We start from the raw sequence: 21748 nt of genomic DNA, 5'->3' as shown, positions 1-21748 counted from the left end.
GAATATATTTAAAAATATGCATACCAAATATTTTTTGTTCAACTGCTTAACTTTTAAATTTAGAGTAAAATAAAATTCATAGCTTAGATATTGTGCTGTTGTCTTTTTTTTTTTTTTTACTTAAAGCAAATTGAAGATGAGATAATATTTTGGGTTTCAAAGCCTAAGAGCTAAATTATAATGATGTGTGAGGTTTTTTTTTTTTTTTTTTAGAGAGAGAATTTTAATATTTATTTTTTAGTTTTCGGCAGACACAATATCTTTGTTTGTATGTGGTGCTGAGGATCGAACCCAGGTTGCATGCAGGTGAGTGTGCTACCTTTTGAGCCACATCCCCAGCCCCTGATGTGTGAGTTCTTAAAAACACTTTTAAGAAGACTTTTGAGATTTTTATGATTGGAAACTACAAATTACAACTGTGTTAAAAAAGTTTTTTTTTAGTTGTAGTTGGACACAATGATGTGTGAGTTCTTAAAAACACTTTTAAGAAGACTTTTGAGATTTTTATGATTGGAAACTACAAATTACAACTGTGTTAAAAAAAATTTTTTTTTTAGTTGTAGTTGGACACAATACCTCTATTTTTATTTATTTTTATGTGGTGCTGAGGATCGAACCTAGGGCCTTGCACGTGCTAGGTGAGCACTCTACCGCTGAGCCACAACCCCAGCCCATTAAGCTAATTCTTTTTTTTTTTTTTTATTGGTTTTATATTTAAATACATGGCAGCGTAATGCATCACAATTCTTATTACATATATGGAACAATTTTTCACATCTGTTTGTATATAAAGTATATTCACACCAATTCATGTCTTCATACATGTACTTTGGACAATGATGTCCATCACATTCCTCTATCACTGCTAACCCCCAGCCCTCTTCCTTCCTCTCCCACCCCGCTGCCCTATCTAGAGTTTGTCAATTCTCCCATGCTCCCCCTCCCTACCCCATTATGGATCAGTCACCTTATATCAGAGAAAACATTTGCCATTTGTTTTTTTTGGGATTGGCTAACCTCACTTATCTTTAACTTTATCTAATCTCACTTTATCTTTCCAACGCCATCCATTTACCTGCAAATGCCATGATTTTATTCTCTTTTATTACTGAGTAATATTCCATTGTGTATACATGCCACATTTTTTAAATCCATTCATCTACTGAAGGGCATTTAGGTTGGTTCCACGGTTTAGCTATTGTGAATTGTGCTGCTGTAAACATTGATGTGGCTCTGTCCCTGTAGTATGCTGTTTTTAAGGCTTTTGTGTATAGACCGAGGAGAGGGATAGGTTGGTCAAATCATCAAATTTTCCAAGGAATCTCCATACTGCTTTCCATATTGGCTGAACCAATTTGCAGTTCCACCAGTAATGTATGAGTATGCCTTTTTCCCTACATCCTCGCCAATATTTATTGTTGTTTGTCTTCATAATAGCTGCCATTCTGACTGGAGTGAGATGGTATCTTAAAGTAGTTTTGATTTGCATTTCTCTAATTGCTAGAGATGATGAACATTTTTTTCATACATTTGTTGATTGATTGAATATCCTCTTCTGAGAAGAGTCTGTTCATGTCCTTCGCCCATTCATTGATTAGGTTATTTGTTTTTTGGTGTTTAGCTTTTTGAGTTCTTTATATACCCTAAAGATTAGTGCTCTGATGTGTGAGGGGTAAAAATTTGCTTCCAGGATGTAGGCTTTCTATTCACCTCACAGATTGTTGAAGCTAGCTTTCCTAAATATTTTTTTTGGTTGTTGATAGACCTTTATCTTATTTATTTATTTATATGTGGTGCTGATAATTGAACCCAGTACCTCACACATGCCAGGGGAATGCGCTACTGCTGAGCCACAGCCTCAGATAATGAAGCTAGTTTTATGTTTGATTTTTAGAAATAATTTTTTTTTTCATTTTCATAATTATCACATTGTACAGCAAGTTTGATCCTATGAATGTTCAAATTACAGAGCTAGACATGATGGGTCATAGGAAGATGTAGCAGATATGGGCTGTTATATAAGCCTCAATTGCTACAATAAGACACATCTGTTGTATAACCTGACACAAACCTGCTAATGACTAATTTGGCCACCATGTGTAGTTTATTCCCCAGAGGTTTCCTCATTTGTAAAATGAAGTCTGAATTGGATTTCTAAAATTTCTTCCAGCATTCATATGATAGATAATGGATTCAATTATGATCTAATTAACATGATAATGATTCAATTTTTCAGATGTATTTATTCACTATAAGAAATAATGTAATTTTTAATCTCTGGGCAATAAAAAGTCATTTTTTAAAGCTAAAATTTGGAGAGGAACCTAAATTATTATTACCTATATTGTTTTTCTTCAAAGGTATCAAAATTCTATCCTAGAACTTATACTAGTAATTCTTTGATCATTTCTTTTAATACCTGGGTACCAATTTTGAACCTTATAAATCATTATGGGAATACACATTTTGATAATCTTTTCATTCAAGAGGATTTGCTATATCGTATGCCAAAATTTGAATTATTGCAGAATAGCTCTCATCCAAAATTCTCTCAAAAAAGATCTTTTTTCCCTAAAGATTCTCTATGTGTAATAAGAATTGTAATGTATTCTGCTGTCACATATAAATAAAAAAACATTAAGTGAAAAAAAAAAAGATTCTCTTTAAAAGGAAACCGGATCATTATACTTTGTTCTTTTAGTGCTACTGAAAGTTGAGAATTTATCCTTTATGGTGAGAATGATTTGTTGCGAATTTTTCTTTCTTTCTCTCTCCTTTCTCTTTCTGCTTTTGCTTTGATAAAAATATTTCCAAGACAGTAACTTTGTCTTTTTTTTTTTTGAGGTAAATTATATTGCAACCATAGATATATGAAAACTTTAACCAGGTGAGATTAATTCAAAGAATATATGTCTAGCTCATGGTGGGTGGAAGCTGAGGTGTTATTTTTTAAAGCAGGAGAGGAATGAGGTTGATCCTAAGGCAGATGGCCAGCTTTCAACAAACTGGAAAGGCTGGTCAGCCCTTTCCTGATTATGTCTTTATCTTCATGGTAATGGTGAGTCAAGGCATTGTTTTCTAAAGTGAATGGTGCAGTTGATCTTTTAACCAATCCTGGAACTGATAAGGTTAACTACAGAAACTTTGGTATCCAGATCTCTGTATCACTAATTCTTTTATCTAAAAGACAGAAAATACTTCTGTAAATATGCCATATCAAAATTCTCCTTAAGTATATCTTCCAAATTCATTTTTGTGTTTGTTTAAAATAGCTTTGCTAACCCACTTGAAATTTGTTTCTGTGAATTAAAAAAATAAGCCCAAATATACTAAATATCATCTGAAAGTGGAATGGTTGATGGGTTTATTTTCATGTTACTCTACATAAACTATTGATTTTTTTTTTTTTTTTGGTAAATCTGCAACATTTAGTCTTAACTTTAATGGAATTTCATGGTCTTTATAAAAATGCTTGTGATACCATGCTGAACAAAATGCATGAGGTTTAAAAATGGAACTCAGATTATATCTATATCCACATATATTAATATATCCACATATATTAATACATACATTATAAAAAATCTTGACTTTTTTATTTACCAATTTGATAAACTATGTCAAAAACCTTAAAATAATCATGCCCTTTGACTCATTAATGCTTTTATTTCCAAGAAGATTTTCTAAAGGAAATGATCACAAATCAAAGATTGAAAAAAGATTAGGGCTATTTATAAAGAGAAACTGGAAACAAATATCAAATGGCATGGGACTGGTGGTATAATTTATCCTATTATGTGTGTATTTTTTAAATAAAATGCTTTGACATATGAACAGTTTACTTTATTCAGTTTAAAACAGGTTGTATTTTTTTAAAATCATCTTTTATGTACTTTGGAAGAAGGAGAGCTTAGATAACAAAAATTCCATTAATTGAATCTAAGGACCCTGTTTATAAAGGCGAATAATACTTATTTTTGTAATGTTCTTTGCTCATGTTTGCTTCTACCAGCATCATTTGAATGAGGATCCATCTTCCTGGAAGCTGAAAGGTGTAACATATTTTAATGCTTTTGAAATTATACTCCATACTTGTAAACCCAAAAGGGAGTAAATGTACTTCTTGATTTGAACATTCAGCTTCAGTATATTTTATAACAGAGAATTTAAAATATTAATTTGTGTTTCATGAAAGTTTTTATGAAGGTCCTAGCTAATAAAAATATTGCTCCAGTGATTTCTTTTAATTGAAGAGTCATCTGGTGAAAATAGTTGACTAATTTGTGTTTTCCATCGGTATATAAATAACAAAGCCCTTATTTTAGGATTAGGAGTTTAGAATCTGTGTTTTTGTGCATGCACACATGCACTGTTGAGATAAACATTGTAGCCTTTTTAAAAATCCCATTTAAGTTGGTTTCAGGATTCATGGCCAGAAACACACAAAGCACTGTTAGAGAAGATACTGATCCTTTGAGTTCTTCATGGCTCCTATTCTGATTTTATTCTTTTTATTCAGGTCACTGAAGTTTCAATACAGAGAAAGATTGCAAAAGGGAAAAATGAGATCTCTTAATTCAAAAATTTATAGATCTCACACAGAGTGTCATTTTCCCCCTTCATGGATATTTTATTCACAACAGCACCATGACATTTGGCTGACATTGATTATTAGGATGAGAAAGTCAGTTCAAGTGGATGTGTATCTGAATGAGTGATTTGAGTGATTGTAGTTCAACTTTGAACATTCGGATCTTTCTTAAGCACATTAATTTGATTAAAAAGCACAGTGAAATTTTAGTTATTTTCAAAAAAATCACAGGATTTGAAAGCTCTTATGGGTGCTTCTAAGACTTTAAGTGCATGATTTAATAGTTTTTAGTATATTCATAGCATTGTGTGGTTATCAGCAAAATCTAATTTTGGAACTTTTCACTCCCCCAAAAGAAACATCCCATTTAGCCACTTTTCATTCCCTTTCTTCTATCCTTTCTCAACCTTAGAGAACCACTAACCTATTTTCTTTCTTTCTTTTGTATTAGGGATTGAACCATTTTAATCTATTTTCTATCTGGATAGATTTGCCTATTCTGGACATTTCATGTAAATAATATCATAATAGTCTTTTATGACTAACTTTTTCCACTTACTATAATATTTTCATGTAACACATGTCCATGTTGTAGTATGTATGAATCAATGTTGTATTCCTTTCTGTGCCCAAGAATACTATTGTATGCATGTACAACATTTTGTTATCTGTTCACCAGTTGATGGATAGGTGGATTATTTCTGCTTTTTGGCTATTATAAATAATACTTCTATTAAGAATCATGTACATTTGTTTGCAAGTTTTTGTGTGGACATGTTTTTATTTCTTTTAATACAGACTTAGGAGTAAAGTTGCTGGGTCATATGAAATCTTTGTCGGCTAGGGCTGCCATAACAAAATATCATAAACTGAGTGGCTTAAATAACAGAAATTTATTTTCTCACAGTTCTATAAGCTGGTCCCAGATTAAGCAAGGTTCTATCAGGACTTGGTTTCTTATGAGAGCTCCTTTCCTTCTGTATAGACAACTTGCTTCTTGCCGTGTCCTGACATAAGGGGTCAGAAATAGAGAGTGTATTGGTGTTGGTTTCTCAGCAGGGCACCAGTTCTCTTGGATAAGTGTTTCACTCTTATGATCTTATTTAACTTTAATTACCTCCTTAAGGCCCCATCTCCAAAATAGTCACATATTGGGGAGGGGGTATTAGGCTTTAACCTGTGGATTTTGGAGAAACACAGGTCAATATAAACATAGTAACTCTCTGCTTAAACTTTTAAGGAACTTCCAGTAGAGTATCACTTTAATTTTTAAGAATCAACAACTTCACTGGACTCAGTGGCGCAAGTCTGTAATCCTAGTGGCTCAGGAGGCTGAGGCCAGGAGGATTGTGAGTCCAAAGCCAGCCTCGGCAACTTAGCCAGACATTCAGCAACTCAGTGAGACCCTGTCTCTAAATAAAATACAAAATAGGACTGGGGATGTGGCTCAGTGTTTAAGTGCCCATTACCAAAAAAAAAAGAAAAGAATCGACAACTTCTTCCCGCTTCAGTTTGAAAATGGCATATGTTTAAGACAGAAGTGGAAGGAGAGGAAAGAGAAATGTGAATTCCTTAAACCTTCCTTGATCTTTAGCTCATTTGCTGGGCCCATGTGGTCTGTCTGGTCATCATTCTCCTTGGAAATGGTAGGGGGCTCTTCTGAGAAAGGGACACTATTATGAATTATGCTGGGACTAAGGACAGAAGTTGGGACTGTCTTAGGCAAGTTCAGATGAATGGTCACTCTGTCAACCAACAAGAAGGAAAAACTTTGCCAGACTTAGCTTTCTTCTTATGACAAGGTAGCGTTGCTACGAGTAGGGAGGAGGCATATCAGTTGTGATGTGTGTCCCAGGGATTTTAGCAGTATCTCTACTTTCCATTCTGTTGCCTAGTTCCTACTAAAAAATCCCCCAAAACTTTGAAAGGGGATAGACAATTAGCTAACAATATCTTAATTATTCACATATTTAAAAGTGGTGGATTCTAAATGTGGGGAAAAAAAAGTGATTGAAATTAATCGAGGGGTGACATTAATTTTTCTAATATTTACTTGTGTTAAACATTTTATTTCTTCCAGGGAGCAACAAATCATTTCACCTTTGAAGCATCTTAAACTGAAAAACTTCCAACTGTGCTGAAAAGTTAGAGGCTGGCAAATATTTTTCCTTCCCTCTCATGTGAGAAGAATTGAAGAAATAAAATGGAAGAGGTTTAATGTCAATATCCAGAATGAATGATGATAATTCAGATGATAAAACAGAAGATGAATCGCATTCCTTATTTTTCAGTGATAAAAATGGAAATAGGTATGCATACAACCAAAAATCGCCATCTACCCGAAACTCTTCAACCAGTCATGTGAATTGGAGTTCTCCCAACCTAGAGGACATGGTGGTCGATTATGAAATGGACCCTTCTGTGGACAACGATGAAAGTATTTTTTCAAACTACCAATGTGTTGAAGTACTCGATCACCAAAAGTCAAGTGATTTCATTAGTAAGCGGGTATTGGAAACACATGAAGATCCCACATGTCTGTCTTCTGCACTTATAAATACAGAGAAGCCCAAATACCAGCACAGCGATTGTCATTCCTTAGAAGCAGATCAGGACCAGAGTATTGAGCCATCTCTGCCTTTCATGTGGAAATCTAATGATGATTTGAATTGTTCAGACTATGCTACTGCCTTGGAGTTAAACAAAACCTTTGACACACAAGTGAATAAAGTTAACTGCACTTTTATCACACATCATGTCAGTGAAAAGAGTCGGTCTTTGCACACCTCTGGAAGACCTCAACCAACCTGTTTGAGAAGTGGAAATACATCTTCTGTATCCTGTTCCACTTGGACATCGTCCCATTTTGACAAAATGCATATGAGAGAAATTAATTATAATAAAGAGATCTTTGAAAACCCTCAAGCCACATCATCAGAGGCCTCAAATACAGCATTTTCTGACATGGTAATGCAAACAGATGTTGTTCCAGATATTGGAAATCAGTGTCAGTATTCTTTAGGAAAGGTCACCAGTGAGTACACAGATGGGTCACAGCAAAGACTAGTTGGAGAAAAAGAGATACAAGCACTAACACCAGTTTCCGATGGCATAGAAGTCCCCAATGGGTCTATATTACAAGAGTTCTATTGTTTCTCTAAAGATGAACCAAATAGTAAGACACATTCACAAAGCTCACATGGTGAGAAGGAAATGGGCCAAAATCTAAGAGAAACAGTGTCCGATTGTGTTATTGATGATGAATGCCCTTTACTGGTGCCAGCTTTTGATAAAAATAAAGCCCAAGTGCTGAACTCGGAGCACAACTTCACTGTGACCGATGATCGACAAATTGCTTCCAATGATAAGGATTTGGGAACCCAAAATAATGGTGTAGAACTGATATTAAGTAGCTCACCAGGACAAAAGATGGTTTCATCATTGGAACTGACTTGGGATGCAAGTGATATGATCATTAGCACAAATAACACAGTTTGCATGTCAACGCCCATCCTAGAACGCACAAATGCAAGCTTTACTATTTCGCCTGTTGAAGCAACAGAGGAATATAATAAAATGGAGAAGAGTCATCGAGACCTTAAAAATTTGCCAAAATCCAAGGGGACACCTATGAACATGTCTAAGCCTAGCCTAGGAAAATTAGCCACCAAAACGAATATCTCTGTAGGTAGCAAGGTTAGAAAAACTGAAATTATAAGTTACCCAAGACCAAATTTCAAGAATGTCAAAGCAAAAGTTATGTCTAGACCTGTGTTGCAGTCCAAAGATCCTGCGGTACCAAAGGTCACACCCAAATCTCAGTTGAATAGTGTCTCATCCCCCTCAACAGTGTCTTCCACAAGGCAGTTGACAGTTTTGAGCAAAACACCAAGATCTGACTTGAACTCAGACACAAAAGCAGAAATCCTAATTAACAAGACACACAAGCAGCAGTTTAATAAACTCATTACTGGCCAGGCTGTACATGTTACAACTCATTCTAAAAATGCTTCACACAGGGTTCCAAGAACAACATCTGCCATGAAATCCAATCAGGAAGATGTTGACAAAGCAAGTTCTTGTAATGCAGCATGTGAGACCCGGTCTGTAGCTGTGCTTTTTGAGAAGATGAAAGGCATACTCCCTGTCGAAATGGAAAGTGCTGAATGTTTGACATATGTCTCCAACATCAATGGGATTAGCCCTGAAAAGAAGGGTGAAAAAGAAAATAGGACACCTATGGAAAAACAAGAGCTAAAAAAGGAAGTTATGAATCAGACTTTTGAATACGGTTCCCTGTTTTTGGTAAGTGAAAGCTTTTGTGTGCTTCAGGGGTGGTGGAAAAAACTGGGGTCTATTAGCAATATTGGTCCACTAATATCCAATAATATGGCATAACGAGGTGTGCAAATATGCTTTCAGGTGTTAATTCTTTGTTTTGTCTGACAATACATACTAGAGTGAGTAGGTCATAAATACAACAAACCTGCATGTTGAAAAAAATCCTCCATTTCAGTATTTTGTATTGAATATCAATGTTCCTTTTGATAGTGTGTTAAAAGAACAAGTTAATTTAATATTTTACTATAATTGGTTATTTGAAGTTAAAATATAACCTGATTACATTAGGTATTTATTTTTCTGAAAATAGTTTATAAACTTTCAGATATCTTGACCTACACTAAGAAATAGCTAGGGAGTGCTAGTAAACATAAGAATAACTCTTGATGTTTTATTGAGGACCTACCTCTGGGGAGTAGACCTCTCTCCTGTGAACAAGGATGTGATTCTTGATTCTGTCTCTGACAAGCTAATGTAACTTTAGGAAAGTAATTTTTGTGGACTCAAAGGTCAAAGGATTGGGCTAGTAGATTTCTAAGGTCTCTTGCATACCTAATGTATTGATTTCTGGTATATGAAATAAATAAAATCCATTTTATTTGTGTTTAGTGAACAAGCAGCATATTTCCTATAGCAACAAATACTTAGGGGGACTAGATCAGTCCATTTAAAAAATAAAAATAAAGAACTCACGTGAAGTTCAAAGATTATTTTTCTATAAACTTGCATATATTTTGGCAACAGTATGAAGCCATTAGTTTTCTGAGTTTTGAAAACACTTTGACAGGCTACTGTTGGGGTTATGTACTTGTCCTCAGGCCTATTTTTGGCTGTGGGGACATGTGTATTTTCAGCCCCATGCAGGCTGTCCTTGGGTGTCTGTCCCTGGGGCCAGGAGTGGAACTGGGTGCAGGGGAGGAAGATGGACATAACACAGACAGCCTGTCCTTTGGAGGGCTCATATGTAAGAGGGATGAAATATGTACTGTGGTCAGGTGCTGATGGGCTGTTTCAGAGGAGTTTTAAGGGTGCATGGGGGCCACAAGGAGGAAATTATAAGGTTATTTTAGGTGATAAGGTTAAGAAAGACTGAAGATACTCTTCAGCTGTGTCAGTTTAGAGATCTGTTAGGAAGAATGGTATACCACAGATTTGTAACAAATGGTTTGTTTAAAAGCTTTTTTTTGTTTGTTTTTGTTTAAAAAAAGTTTTTTTTAAACATCAGAAATGGGGTTGTAGCCTAGCATGTGTGAGGCTCTAGGTTCAGTTCTCAGCACCACATATAAACAAACAAATAAATAAAAATAAAGGTCCATCGACAACTAAAAATTTTTTAAAATTTATCAAACTGAACATATCATTTATAATTGTAATATTTTGCTAAATTAAATTGCAGTAACATCTTGATTCCAATCTATAATTTTAATTTGATGTTTGTTGATATACATATAAATGGAACACTTATTTCTTCTTGATTTATGGGAGACTTTTATTTCATATCTATCCCTGGCTACCAGAAAAACTGGTGTAAAGTTTCTTTAAATATTTACCTTGAATATAAATTGGTTATATACTTTTGAAGCTAGAGGATTTTTTTTTTCCAGATTTGTGCATTCAGTCTTAACCTTATATTTTCCCCCATGCAGAATGAAAGCATGTTTTTCAGGCCCCTGATGCAGTATTCAAGTAAGGTAATAGGATCCTCAGGTTGAAAGGGATCCCGGTACATCTTGGAGATGAGGTGCTTTTCACCTTCAGAATCCTGCAATTAGGATTCATAATTAGATATGAGTCCTGAAGGACAGTCCTACGTTCTCTGCAGTGCTGGTACTTATGGACTGCTGTAAAGAACTCACTCTGTTTCCATGACCCTGTCTTAAGCATGGTGCCCTTTGATTTCATTAGTTCGCCTCTCCAGTATCCACATGTCTGGAAGGGAAGGTGCTTGGATCTGAAAGCTGATTGGGTGACTCTGGCTGTGTACTTTAGTCACCTGCAGTGTTCGTGGGTGACTTCAGCACTCTCCAAGGGCTCTGCTTGCCCAGGGTCTGTGAAGAGAGTCCTGGAGGGATGTTAATTTTCAGTATGCTCTGTGGGCCAAATTAGTTGACTCGAGGCTGTCTACAACCTCATAAGCTGTTGGGTGGTCAGGGTTTATCTGAAACTTCAGAAAGGTTCTTATTTGGAAGAGGGAATTTTATTTTGATACAAAGTGTGAAGTGCAGTTTCCCATTGAAGAAGTTATGCAATTGTGATTATGTGTTAGAAGTGGTGAAGTGTCTAAAAGGAAAGGAATTGATATTTATTCAGTGTCTGCTCTGAACCAAGCACTTGGCTCAGTCACCGTGTATGTATGTTATGTCATTTAATTTTCCCAGTAGTGCTCAGGTGCTTCACATACATTGTCATTTATTCTTCCCAGTAACAACTAGGCAATTGTTTAAGAGGTTATTTAAAACTCATAAAGCTGCTAAGTAGAAAAATGGAAATTCAAATTCAGGTCCTCTCACTGTTATATACATCACAGGGCTTTTGTGGAGTGTTGGCTCTGAAAGGCAAGATAAGATTCACTTTTGTAAATTGATGAGAAGTTTGTTTTACTTTTTAGAAGAAAGTTGCTCTGGGGGATTTGGTCAGCCAGCTTTAAAGTAGAGGTAGAAGATAAGAGTGTGTCTGCTACTCTCCCCTGCTTCTCCTGGCCAATTTAGTATTGTTCTCCTATCTCAGAACCTGACCTGCAGCTGTTCCCTTGGGATATTGGTCTATAAGTTAGCACTGAGTTCACCTGGTGTTTGGATCTGACAGCCATCAGCATAGGGCTTTAGTATCTCTATTGGAAATTATCCTTATGATTTACTAAATAAAGAAGGGTCCAAGTGGGAGTATGCAACACTGAATTAAGAGCATGGATTCTGAAGTCGTTTCAAATTCTAGCTCCATCATTCACTGCAAAATGACCTCTCTGCATTGCTCAGTTTTTCTTTATGTGAAGGCAGAACACAGATGGTAGTTTACAGCATTGGCATGTGTCCTCTGAATAAGGCTTGACTCCCATTTCATGAATGTAGAATGGAAACATTTATTAGGTTCCTACTGTGTGCCACATATATGGTGGCAGCTGGTAGGATGTAAAGGACATAGCCCCTGCCCAAACGTAGCACCTAGTGCAGTGGGGAATGTTAAAAAGTAAGTTAGAAGGGCATGTTAAATACAAAGCTGGGAAAATAAATAGATTCCTGTGTTGTAGGAGAGGAAGGAGGGTGTGGTCAGTGGGGAGAATTATCAAGTTTTCTGGAGGAGATGTAGTTGAATCACTGCCAGAATGTAGAAGGCACATATTCTAGGTGGAGGGGATACCATGTATAAAGATGAAGAAATACAAGAAGATATTCTGACTTGGGGGCCTCCAGATAAGTGGGCGTGATGGAGCTGGGGTGCTTGGACATAAGCTGAAGAGCATGGAAGGGGCTACCATATTAGAAGGGGCTTGATGTATCTTAAAAAAAGAGTTGATTTTTTTTTTTCTGGAAGGTAGGGGTAGAAATAGGTCTGACCCTATTTCAATTTTAGAGAGATTGCCCTGGCCGGGGTATGGAAGATGAATGGGAAGCTGGTGAGACCAGAGAGATCCTGAGGACATAGCTTCAGTAATCCTAGTGGGAAACCATGCTGGCTTATTCTAGGGGAGATGGGAAAGAGGGATATAAGAGGTAAGAAAGGAAGCAGCCAGAAGAAGCTTGTATGGTGAATGAGAAGAGACAAGTTCTGAGATGAATGTGTAAAATCAGTTTAATTTTAGAAAGTGCTTCATGTTCTTCAGTAAAATGGAGTGTGATAAAGTATCAATATCATGGGATTACTAAGTGAGTTGATACATGTATTCAGAATTTAGAATGATATTTTGCATAGTATAAGGACTGTTAACACCAACAATAATAGGATTATTGTTAATCAGAGGTACCTGAAGGGTCTAAGTGGGAGGGGCAGATAGGAGTTAAATATAGGATCAAGTCAGAGAGAGTGTTGGCTTGGACATGTGGATTTTGGATGCACCAGTGTGTACGTGGTGGTTGAGACAGCAAGCAGATGAGATCATGTGGGGAGACGATGTGGTGAGAAAAGAGAACAGGACTAAGTCTGGGTCCTGGTGAAGACTAGCACTTAAAGGTACAGAACAGGACCCAGAGAAATAGCCAGAGAACCAGAAGAAAAAGCAGAAAAGAGCTCTGTTGGGGAAACCAAAGAAAGATGGAGTGAGTGGTCAGTATCAGATGCTAGAGAGAGAACTCTCCAGCAAAGGACTGAACACAGTGCTGTGAATTTCGCTTGTGGTATGGGTGATCTTGAGAACAACCTCACTAGTGGGTCCAAAAGCAGATCAGGCTGAAATTAAAAGTCAGCTGTGAAGAGTTTTAATTGCTTCATAGTAAAAATAAGAATTAAATGTTTATCTGGAAAATCTGCTAAGACAGTGTTTCTAAAAATATAGCTAATAACACATGGAAATTGTATGGAAAAGCTCTGATCTGGATTAAATCTTAATTGATTTTTTTTTCCCTAGGGTTCTTCTTCAAAACCTACCACCACCTCAGGGAGGAACATATCCAAACCTGACTCTTGCAGTTTGAGAAAAACACCCACTCCAAAAGGCAAAGTGGGGCCTGCTGTTTCCTGTTTGAGGCGGAACAGTGACAGTCGGAGCCTCAGTTCTGATCGAACCTTATCTCCTCAGAGGATCAGGCGTGTGTCCACCTCTGGTAAGAATAAAGTAGTTGAGCTCTGCTTATAGCAGTTTATGAATTATTTGAATGTTGAATTAAACTTGACAGAAAGCAGAATGACAGTTTTGGTCACAGCAATAACACCTCTGTCATGAATGCATTTAGCTTTTTTTATATATTTATATATTTTTAGTTGTTGATGAACCTTTATTTTATTCATTTATTTATATGTGGTGCTGAGAATTGAACCCAGTGCCTCACATGTGTGAGGCAAGCGCTCTACCACTGAGCCACAATCCCAGCCCACATTTAGCCTTTTGAGGTTCAGCATTATGCTTAGGAAAAATCACAAAACAAGACAATACAGCCCTTATCTTTGAGCATTACAAATCTAGTTGGAGATAGATTCATGTACATAAACTACAAGCTATTGAGAAGGATGCATACATACATGCACTTGGGTGACTGTTGGAAATATGAGTCATTTCATTAACTTTTTAAAAATAAATGGTTAATATTTAACAGTATTTCCATGTTATAGATTCATCGAGTGTCCTCACCATATAAGAAAGAATACATCTTTCAGTAAAATTCAGGTAGAAAATTACTCTATGTAAATTTATAGGGAGATGAGGGCAACTAAACAGTTGAACTTTTTTCTGGTGTGAACTTTCATCTATGCTGGCTTGTACTTTTGAAGGTGTAGTTTTAAAGCTGTATTGGATGGATGAAATTTGAGAGCTTCAAGAATAGCTATTAAGTGTCTTACTAAATTTGGCAGATGTACAGATTTCTTTGTGTTACAAACCAGAACAGGAAATGGAAAAGTCAAGCCCTGTTTCACAGAGGCTAAAACAGAAAGCCTGCCAGCCATTCTAGTCGACTGATCACGGTCTGCAGGGAACACCCCTTATTTCTGCAGGTACAACGCTGAGCAAATTAAAGGCATGTCAGATAGAAGTAAGTTCCCTTGTAAAAATAGTGACTGCTATTGAATGGTCTTAAAAAGAAACATGCCTCTAAAATCATGTACCCACACATGTGAGAACATTTACAGAAACTAATAAAACCAGCCAAATCCCAGAGGATCTCTTTATTTCACTACAATTGAGGATTTTTAGGTTTCATTTTCCAATCCTCTCATGAGGCTGCTAGTGTGAGAAGGCTATACGGCACAGAAGTGTTTTAAGGGATGTTTATTTAGATTCATGGATTATGTGAAGATTATGAGGTTGGAGAAGCAGACCCATGGAGAGGTATGAGGGGAAGAAGAGGGATTCACCTGGCCCATTTTCATTTCCATCCATAGAAGAGCTGATCAGGAAAGGGGAATCCATCAGCTTGAAGTGTTCATCGTTTGAGAGGAAAACAAAGTGAAGCCAAAGGATATGGGAGAAGCAGTGATCCTTGTTTTTAGGGTATTGCCAGAGTTGGGAGTCAAGGTGTGAGAGAGATCAAAGCTCTTGTTCTCACTGTTGCTGCCTGACAAGGCACACAGTGTTTGCCAGGGTGTGGGGAGTTCCCTTCCTATTTGGATGTCAGGAGAACCTGTGGCTTGGTGGCATGTGGAGCTATGGCCACTGGCACTCTGGCCTGTGGTGAGGAGCCCTGTGTTCTAATATCACTCTGGCACCCATGAGCTGCCATAGACAGTAAGTCATTTACCCTCCTTGACCATCAGCTTTCACATCTGTCGAGTGTAAAGCTTGGGACTCTAGGATCCTGTCAGCTTTTGTAGTCCTATCTTTCTAGGTGCAGTTTGGAGCTCATCTAATTTTCTGAGTCATGGCTGCTACTAGTAGGATTCTCTGAACCACATGATGCTTGAATCCCAGAAAACTTAAGTGCACACACTTTTCAGAAATCGGGGGCTGGGGATGTTGCTTAAGCGGTAGCGTGCTCACCTGGCACACACGCAGGGCGCTGGGTTCGATCCTCAACACCACATAAAAATAAAAATAAAGATATCGTGTCCACCTAAAACTAAAAAATAAATATTAAAAAAAAAAAGAAATCAGGTCAGTACCCAGGGTATATTTTAAAAGGTAGAATTCTTTTAGGTAGGTGACCATTCCCATTAAACCCTGAAATATTTTTTGAATCCTTTCAGTGTGTGCTACATAATGTCCTGTCTTAGGGAAAAGTGATCTGTATTGTTTTATGAAGGGACAGGGAAAATTACTGAAGCTTTGGTTATCCTGTGTTAATGAGCTTGATAACTAAGTTATTCATTCAAATTTTTAAAATTTAAATGCGATCGGGCACAGTGGTATATGCCTGTAATCCCAGCTATTGGGAAGGCCAAGGCATGAAGATTCCAAGTTTGAGCCCGGGGTTGGCAACTGTCTCATTATGAAAAGGGCTGGGGGTATATCTCAGTGGTAAAACTTCCCTGGGTTCAATCCCCAGTACCAAGAAAACAAAAATTTTTTAGTCTGAGTTAAATTATAATTTACCTAGTGGTTTTCCTATATATGAAAAAAGAAAATTTTATGTAACTAGAAATGTTATGGATTTGAATTAGAGTTTTATGTTGAGAGGTTAGAAGACTTATACACCAAGTAATCTTATCACCCCAAATTTGTATGTGGAAGCCATGAATTTTAATGGGACTAAGGAAGTGATGAAGATTTAAAGGAAGTCTTAAAGATGAGACCCTGAGCCGATAGGATTGGTGCCCTTATAAGAAGAGGAAAAACACCAGGGCTCCCTCTCTACCCTGTGAGACTTTGTGAAAAGGTGTCCAGCTTCAAGGCAGGAGGAGGGTCCCAACTAGAACCAGATCAGCTGATACCATGAGCTAATAAGACTCCTTAACCTCCAGAACCATGAGGAAACAAATTTCTGTCATTTAAAGTACAATAGTTTATGATATTTGTTATGGCTGCCTGAGCAGACTAAGTCAAGGACTAAATTGATTATGCTGTCATGTTTTTAAAACTTATTTGTTTGGATGTTCACAATAAATTGAAAGGTGTTTTTGTGTTGGGGAGAGGAACTGTAATCATCACAGAGTTAAAAGTAGAACAGAAGAATCAAGGAACAAAAACAATGCACCTTCAGATCACTGAGAGCCTGTTGCTATTTTCTTATACAATGTAGTGTTTGTGTATTCGAAAATTGAAACCAAACGAATATCCACTGTACTCGTACAAAGTTACTTTGCTGAAAAGGTGAGCAGCAGGAATGTTCCAGCCAGTACAGGGTTTTTAATAAATCCTTTCAGAGAACTAAGTGGAAAACCAGACCTAGAGTTAAAATAGCCATTTTCTTGAAGATTTAGAATGAATGTGAGAAAGAATTATAATTAAACTGAATGGATCTCTTCTGTTTTATTTGTCAAAATGGGAAAATTTATATAAGACTAAGTTAGCTTATAAGAAACCAAATCCAAAGTACTTTGGCTTCTTGGGGGTATGTATTTTTTAACACACTTAGTTAAATAAGTAAGATGAAATAATGATAAAACTTATTTCTATAATGCCAGCAATAGCAGCTCACGCTGTTGAATGTATACCAAGTTCCAGGTTTTGTTTTAATCATTTCACCTATGAATCCGTATAACACTCAGAATAATTTTCTGAGGCCTCCTCCCATGTTATAGATTAGGAAACCACCATGGAGGGTTTTTCTGATGTTATGTAGCTGGGAAGTGGCTGAGGTGGGATTCAGACAAAGTGGTAAACTCTGGAGTCCAAGCTCTCAGCCTTCATATTATTAAAGAAGAACTGTGAGTAGGATCGTGAGTTTCTAAATAAAGAAAGAAAATTCTTGAGCTCAACGGAATGGTTTAGAAACCGTGGTACACTTCAGATCCTTGGCTAAATTTCCATGATATAAATTATTCTCTATGGTTATCAAAAGTGAGTGCTGCTGAGTAAGTAACCTGGATAGGTACAGTCAGGATCGCAGCTTCAGGTAGTACTGGTTCTGAGCAGGTTTCCATTCTAAGAGTGTGTGTTTCCCACTTAATCATGCAGTTGCCTTTTCAGTGACTACCTTGAGCCAGGTAGGATTCCAGAAGTGGTACAGAATGTCCTCCCTGCCCTGTGGGTCTTTCTGTTGCCTGGGGAGACCTCTGCGTGTTCCTGCCTCAGCCACACAAATAGATATGTGAGGGTGTGGCAGAGGCCCCAAGGGAAGGAAGGTCTCATGAAAGAGTTGGCTTTTACTTTCTCCAGAAAAAGAGAAATACAACGGGTAAACTCTTGTTTTATTTCAGTCTGTTGCAGGTTAATAAATTCCTTGCAGGACAGTGGAATATCTGAAACGTGTAATGACCCATCTATTGTTACAGATTTCTCTTTTCTCCTCCTGAGTGGTACAACTTCTTGCTTGGTTTATGCAAACTGATTTTTTTTTTTAATTAGTGTTAAAGGGAATTTAAAATCATTTTAACTCTTGTTGTATCTAAAACCTTTTTTTAAGTGAGAATATGAGAGGAAGTGAGCAAAATTAGAATTTTCACCTATTTATAGAATTAATTACTAGAAATCATAAATTATCACTTAATAAGTTATTCTAAAAGCTATCTTTAATATATTGCTAATAGATGCATCTATATTTGTATGTAATTAAAACACATTTAGATTATGTCTCTGGATTTTTTTTCTGTAAACATACTGATGGTAGTTAACCTGTTTATGATGTGCCAGGCACTATCCTATGTTCCCTTAAATGCATGAGCTCAGTTAATCCTCACAGCACATGAGGAATAGACACTACGATTACCCCTACTCTACCTGTGAGGCATTTGAGATTTGAAAGCTTAATGAGGTTACACAGTTGATAACTGGTGGAGACAGGGACAGGGCCAGACAGTCTGTCCCTAGAATCTGTGCTCTTAGCCCCTGTTTGCTGTGCATGTGGCAGCCCTGACACACTTACTTCTTCATTATTGCATCTGAATGGATTATTCATTAAAGGGCATTATGTTAACTGTCCAGTGAATGCTTGCTTGTGCCAGGAACGATTCTTAGTGTTGGCAATGAAGAAGTGCACAAGAGAGACAATTTCTTGCCCCTGGGCAGCTTAAGTTCTAGTAAGGGAAGTCGGAAAATAAACTAAATAAAATGTTTAGTATATAAGATGATGAAGTGCAAGAAGATAAGCTAAAGCAAGGACCCTATAGGCACTTGAGAGAGAAGTATCTTCCCTTTTCTTGAACATCACTAAATTCTTGATCTTTTCTAGATAATGCACATACTTCTCGCTTAATAATGATTCTGGTGGACATTGGTCTGTGGAATGACTCATAGAATATGCTTAATATGTCACTATGAAGTCCCTTATTTATCCATTCATGAAACGTTTGGAGGGCCTGCATGTTGGGAGTCTACTAGACTCAGGATATAAACATGATTAAACCAATATACTCTCCTAGGAACCTCAGTAATCGGAGGTTAGGGTGGAAAGGGGTGTCCAAGCAAATCATACAATGTAGGCTCTTCATGCTTCAGATCTTGGCAGAACTGCCCTGACCTTTGTGACATATCAAGCTGTGTGGTAATTATTTTCTTACATGTCTGTCTCCTGCTAACCTGTGAGATCCATAGCATAGAGTCCAGGTTTAGTTATTTTTATATTCTTGTGTTCAGCACACTTTACCTGTTACTCAGCCCATATTTAGGAACACCACTGGACTTGATTTGAATGGAGACTTGTAGGGAGCACTGTGTGCCCTTAGTAAAGGGAACAACACCAGCTCAGACTAAGGACAGGCTGGAGAAGAGTGTGGACATTCAAAGGAGCCTTGGAATGTGCCTGTGGTGGTTTGCCTGCAGATAAAATAGCCGGCGTTGTCAAAGATTCAGATGTTGAGTTGTGAAAGTATATATTGTGTTTGGGGACCAGTGAGGCCAGGGTCAGCATGCCTGGAGCAAAACATGTGTTGGGGTCAGTGAGAGATGGCCCTAAGGAGGTTGAGGCAAGTCAGTTCTAGTAGTCTAGACACAGAATTCTAAGATTCCTGCCAGCATTTCGGAATAGAAAGTGGAGCACGTACTTCAGATATTTTGAAGGAAGACTGTCCAGTAAGATCTGAATGGTCCCAAGTGTCACCAGCATTCTTTTTCTGATGGCTGTGTAGATAGTGAGATCATAAAGTGATATACAGAATAGAGCAGCAAGAGAAGATTCTCCAGAGAATGAGGGGTTTGGCTTGAGGGATGTTAACCTTGAAGGTATTGAAGACTGGAGAGCACCTCAAAGGGGTGTGTACGTGTTTGAGGTTTAAGACAGTAAAAATGTGGCAAGGTTGAGGAAGCCTGTGGAAAAACAGCTAATCTTGAGCAAGAGGGATGAGCATGACAGCCCGCCCAACAGAATAGTCAGAATGCATCCATTGCCCCCGGCAAATATGTCTTTGAAATAAAGAGGGGAATGCAGAAGCGTGTACTAGAAGATGAAATAGGTTTAAGAGTGAACATTAAAAGTAGCAGCAGATAATGGGCTGGGTAGCTTCTTGCATATTTTCAAGCTCACTTTTTTGAGGACTGATGATTTCTTCCAAACAAGTTTGTGGATTTTATTGACTGGTTCACTTTTGTAAACTTAGGAAAGGAAGTTGATGCTCACTCTTGAGATCTCAGTGATTTCACTGCTTAGAGGAGCTCTGCCCACAAATCTTGGCTCCTAATGAGTCAGAAAGCTTGCCAAATGCCTTCTACCATTTTTCTTTTTTGGCACTGGAGATTGAACCCAGGACTTTGTGAATGCTAAACACATTCTCTTCCACTGATCTACACCCCATCCCCATCCTCTGTTCTTATCAGTTCTTGGTATCATTGCCAAAAAATAAACTCACTGGTGAACTTGTGAAGACCCTGTCCATCTTTGCATGGTAGCTAGGGAAAGGATGCAGCACTTCCAAGTCCTGGGTTTATCATACTCTGAAGATTAGACATTCCCTTAGCTGTGGGCAAATTCCCAGCCCCGTAACTAAGGAAGTTATTTTTGTTAATCCGCACCCAAAGCATTAGACTTCTTGTGAAGTCCAGGCACAAACAGGTCCTTAGGTCCGGACCTTCAGTGCTGTGCTTCTGTGTGATTCAAGTGACTGTGAAAACCTTGCTTTGTGGAATGTTCTTGTTTCTCTGTCAAATTACTACTCTCTTGGGACTGGCTGTGTTTTTGTTGTGACTCACCTGTGCTGCTGTGGTTTCCTATTGTGAGTTTACCCTGGAATTTAAGTCAGTGTGATGGGTACACAGAGTACAGTTTCTTATATCCTGCTAGTAAAGTATTATCTTGGCTATGGTAAGAACGTGGGATACTGAAATAACATTTCACAATATAGAAATGGAGTGAGTTACTAAAATTCTGTGCTCTGGAAAGTAATTCATTCACTTCACAGATTGAGAGTGAATACTATGCAAGTCCTATGCCAGACACTGGAGGATTGTGGAGAGAGCGAGACATGGTTCCCGCCCTCAGGGCGTTGACAAAGGGGGAGGGTGGTGAGTCCTTCTCATCACATTTGTCTCTATGATATGAGAAAACAAAACACAGTGAGAAACAATGGGATCTCAGAAGAGGCTGACGTTGCAAATACCAACTTGATGGAATTCTTTCTATATGATAAATGTAATTTTATAAGAGATGTATGCCCTTACATTGGTAATGGCCAGTCTTGGTTTAGTGTTGATGCTTTCTGACATTTAAGACCTCAGAAATAAACACAAGAAACACACATATGGATTGAGGTTTTGTTGTGTGTGTGTGTGTGTGTGTGTGTGTGTGTATGAATAGAAATTGGCTGGTGTACCAGGAAGCAGAAATGGAGGATTCAGAGTATAACATGAAGACTGATGACCAAGTTGGAACAGATGTGTAGAAATACTGAAGAGGGCGGATGGTCAGTTAGGACACCGTGGAATAGTATTCTGGCGATCAACAAAGACAAGACAGAGTTTAGGTCTTTTAAGTTCATGAAAGGAACGTGGGGGCATCGTTCCAAGCAAGGCAAACCTTATTCTACCCCTTGTCTATCTTGAATTAGTCAATTCCAGTAATTTATTTATTTATTTATTTTGGTACTGGGGATTGAATTTATTTGTCAAGTGTCTACTGCCAGCTTCCCAGCAGGTTATTTTAA

The 21748-nt window shown here is 37.5% G+C and overlaps 1 protein-coding gene across 4 annotated transcripts in view; it reads left to right on the top strand.

Moving 5' to 3' along the window:
- Window positions 1-21748, top strand: part of Mtus1 (microtubule associated scaffold protein 1) — a 141644-nt gene that overhangs the window by 41741 nt on the left and 78155 nt on the right. For all 4 annotated transcript variants that reach the window (XM_071610433.1, XM_071610434.1, XM_027954691.3 and 1 more), the window contains exons 2-3: window positions 6672-8896; window positions 13494-13689. In XM_071610433.1, the coding sequence (XP_071466534.1) occupies window positions 6809-8896; window positions 13494-13689 (2284 nt within the window). In that variant the 5' untranslated portion in view covers window positions 6672-6808. The remainder of the gene's footprint in view (window positions 1-6671; window positions 8897-13493; window positions 13690-21748) is intronic.

The sequence above is a fragment of the Marmota flaviventris genome, chromosome 3 (genome assembly GCF_047511675.1).
Source record: "Marmota flaviventris isolate mMarFla1 chromosome 3, mMarFla1.hap1, whole genome shotgun sequence".
NCBI lineage: Eukaryota > Metazoa > Chordata > Mammalia > Rodentia > Sciuridae > Marmota > Marmota flaviventris.
Note: the sequence above shows the minus strand (reverse complement) of the source record. Positions and strands in the feature narration are given on the sequence as shown.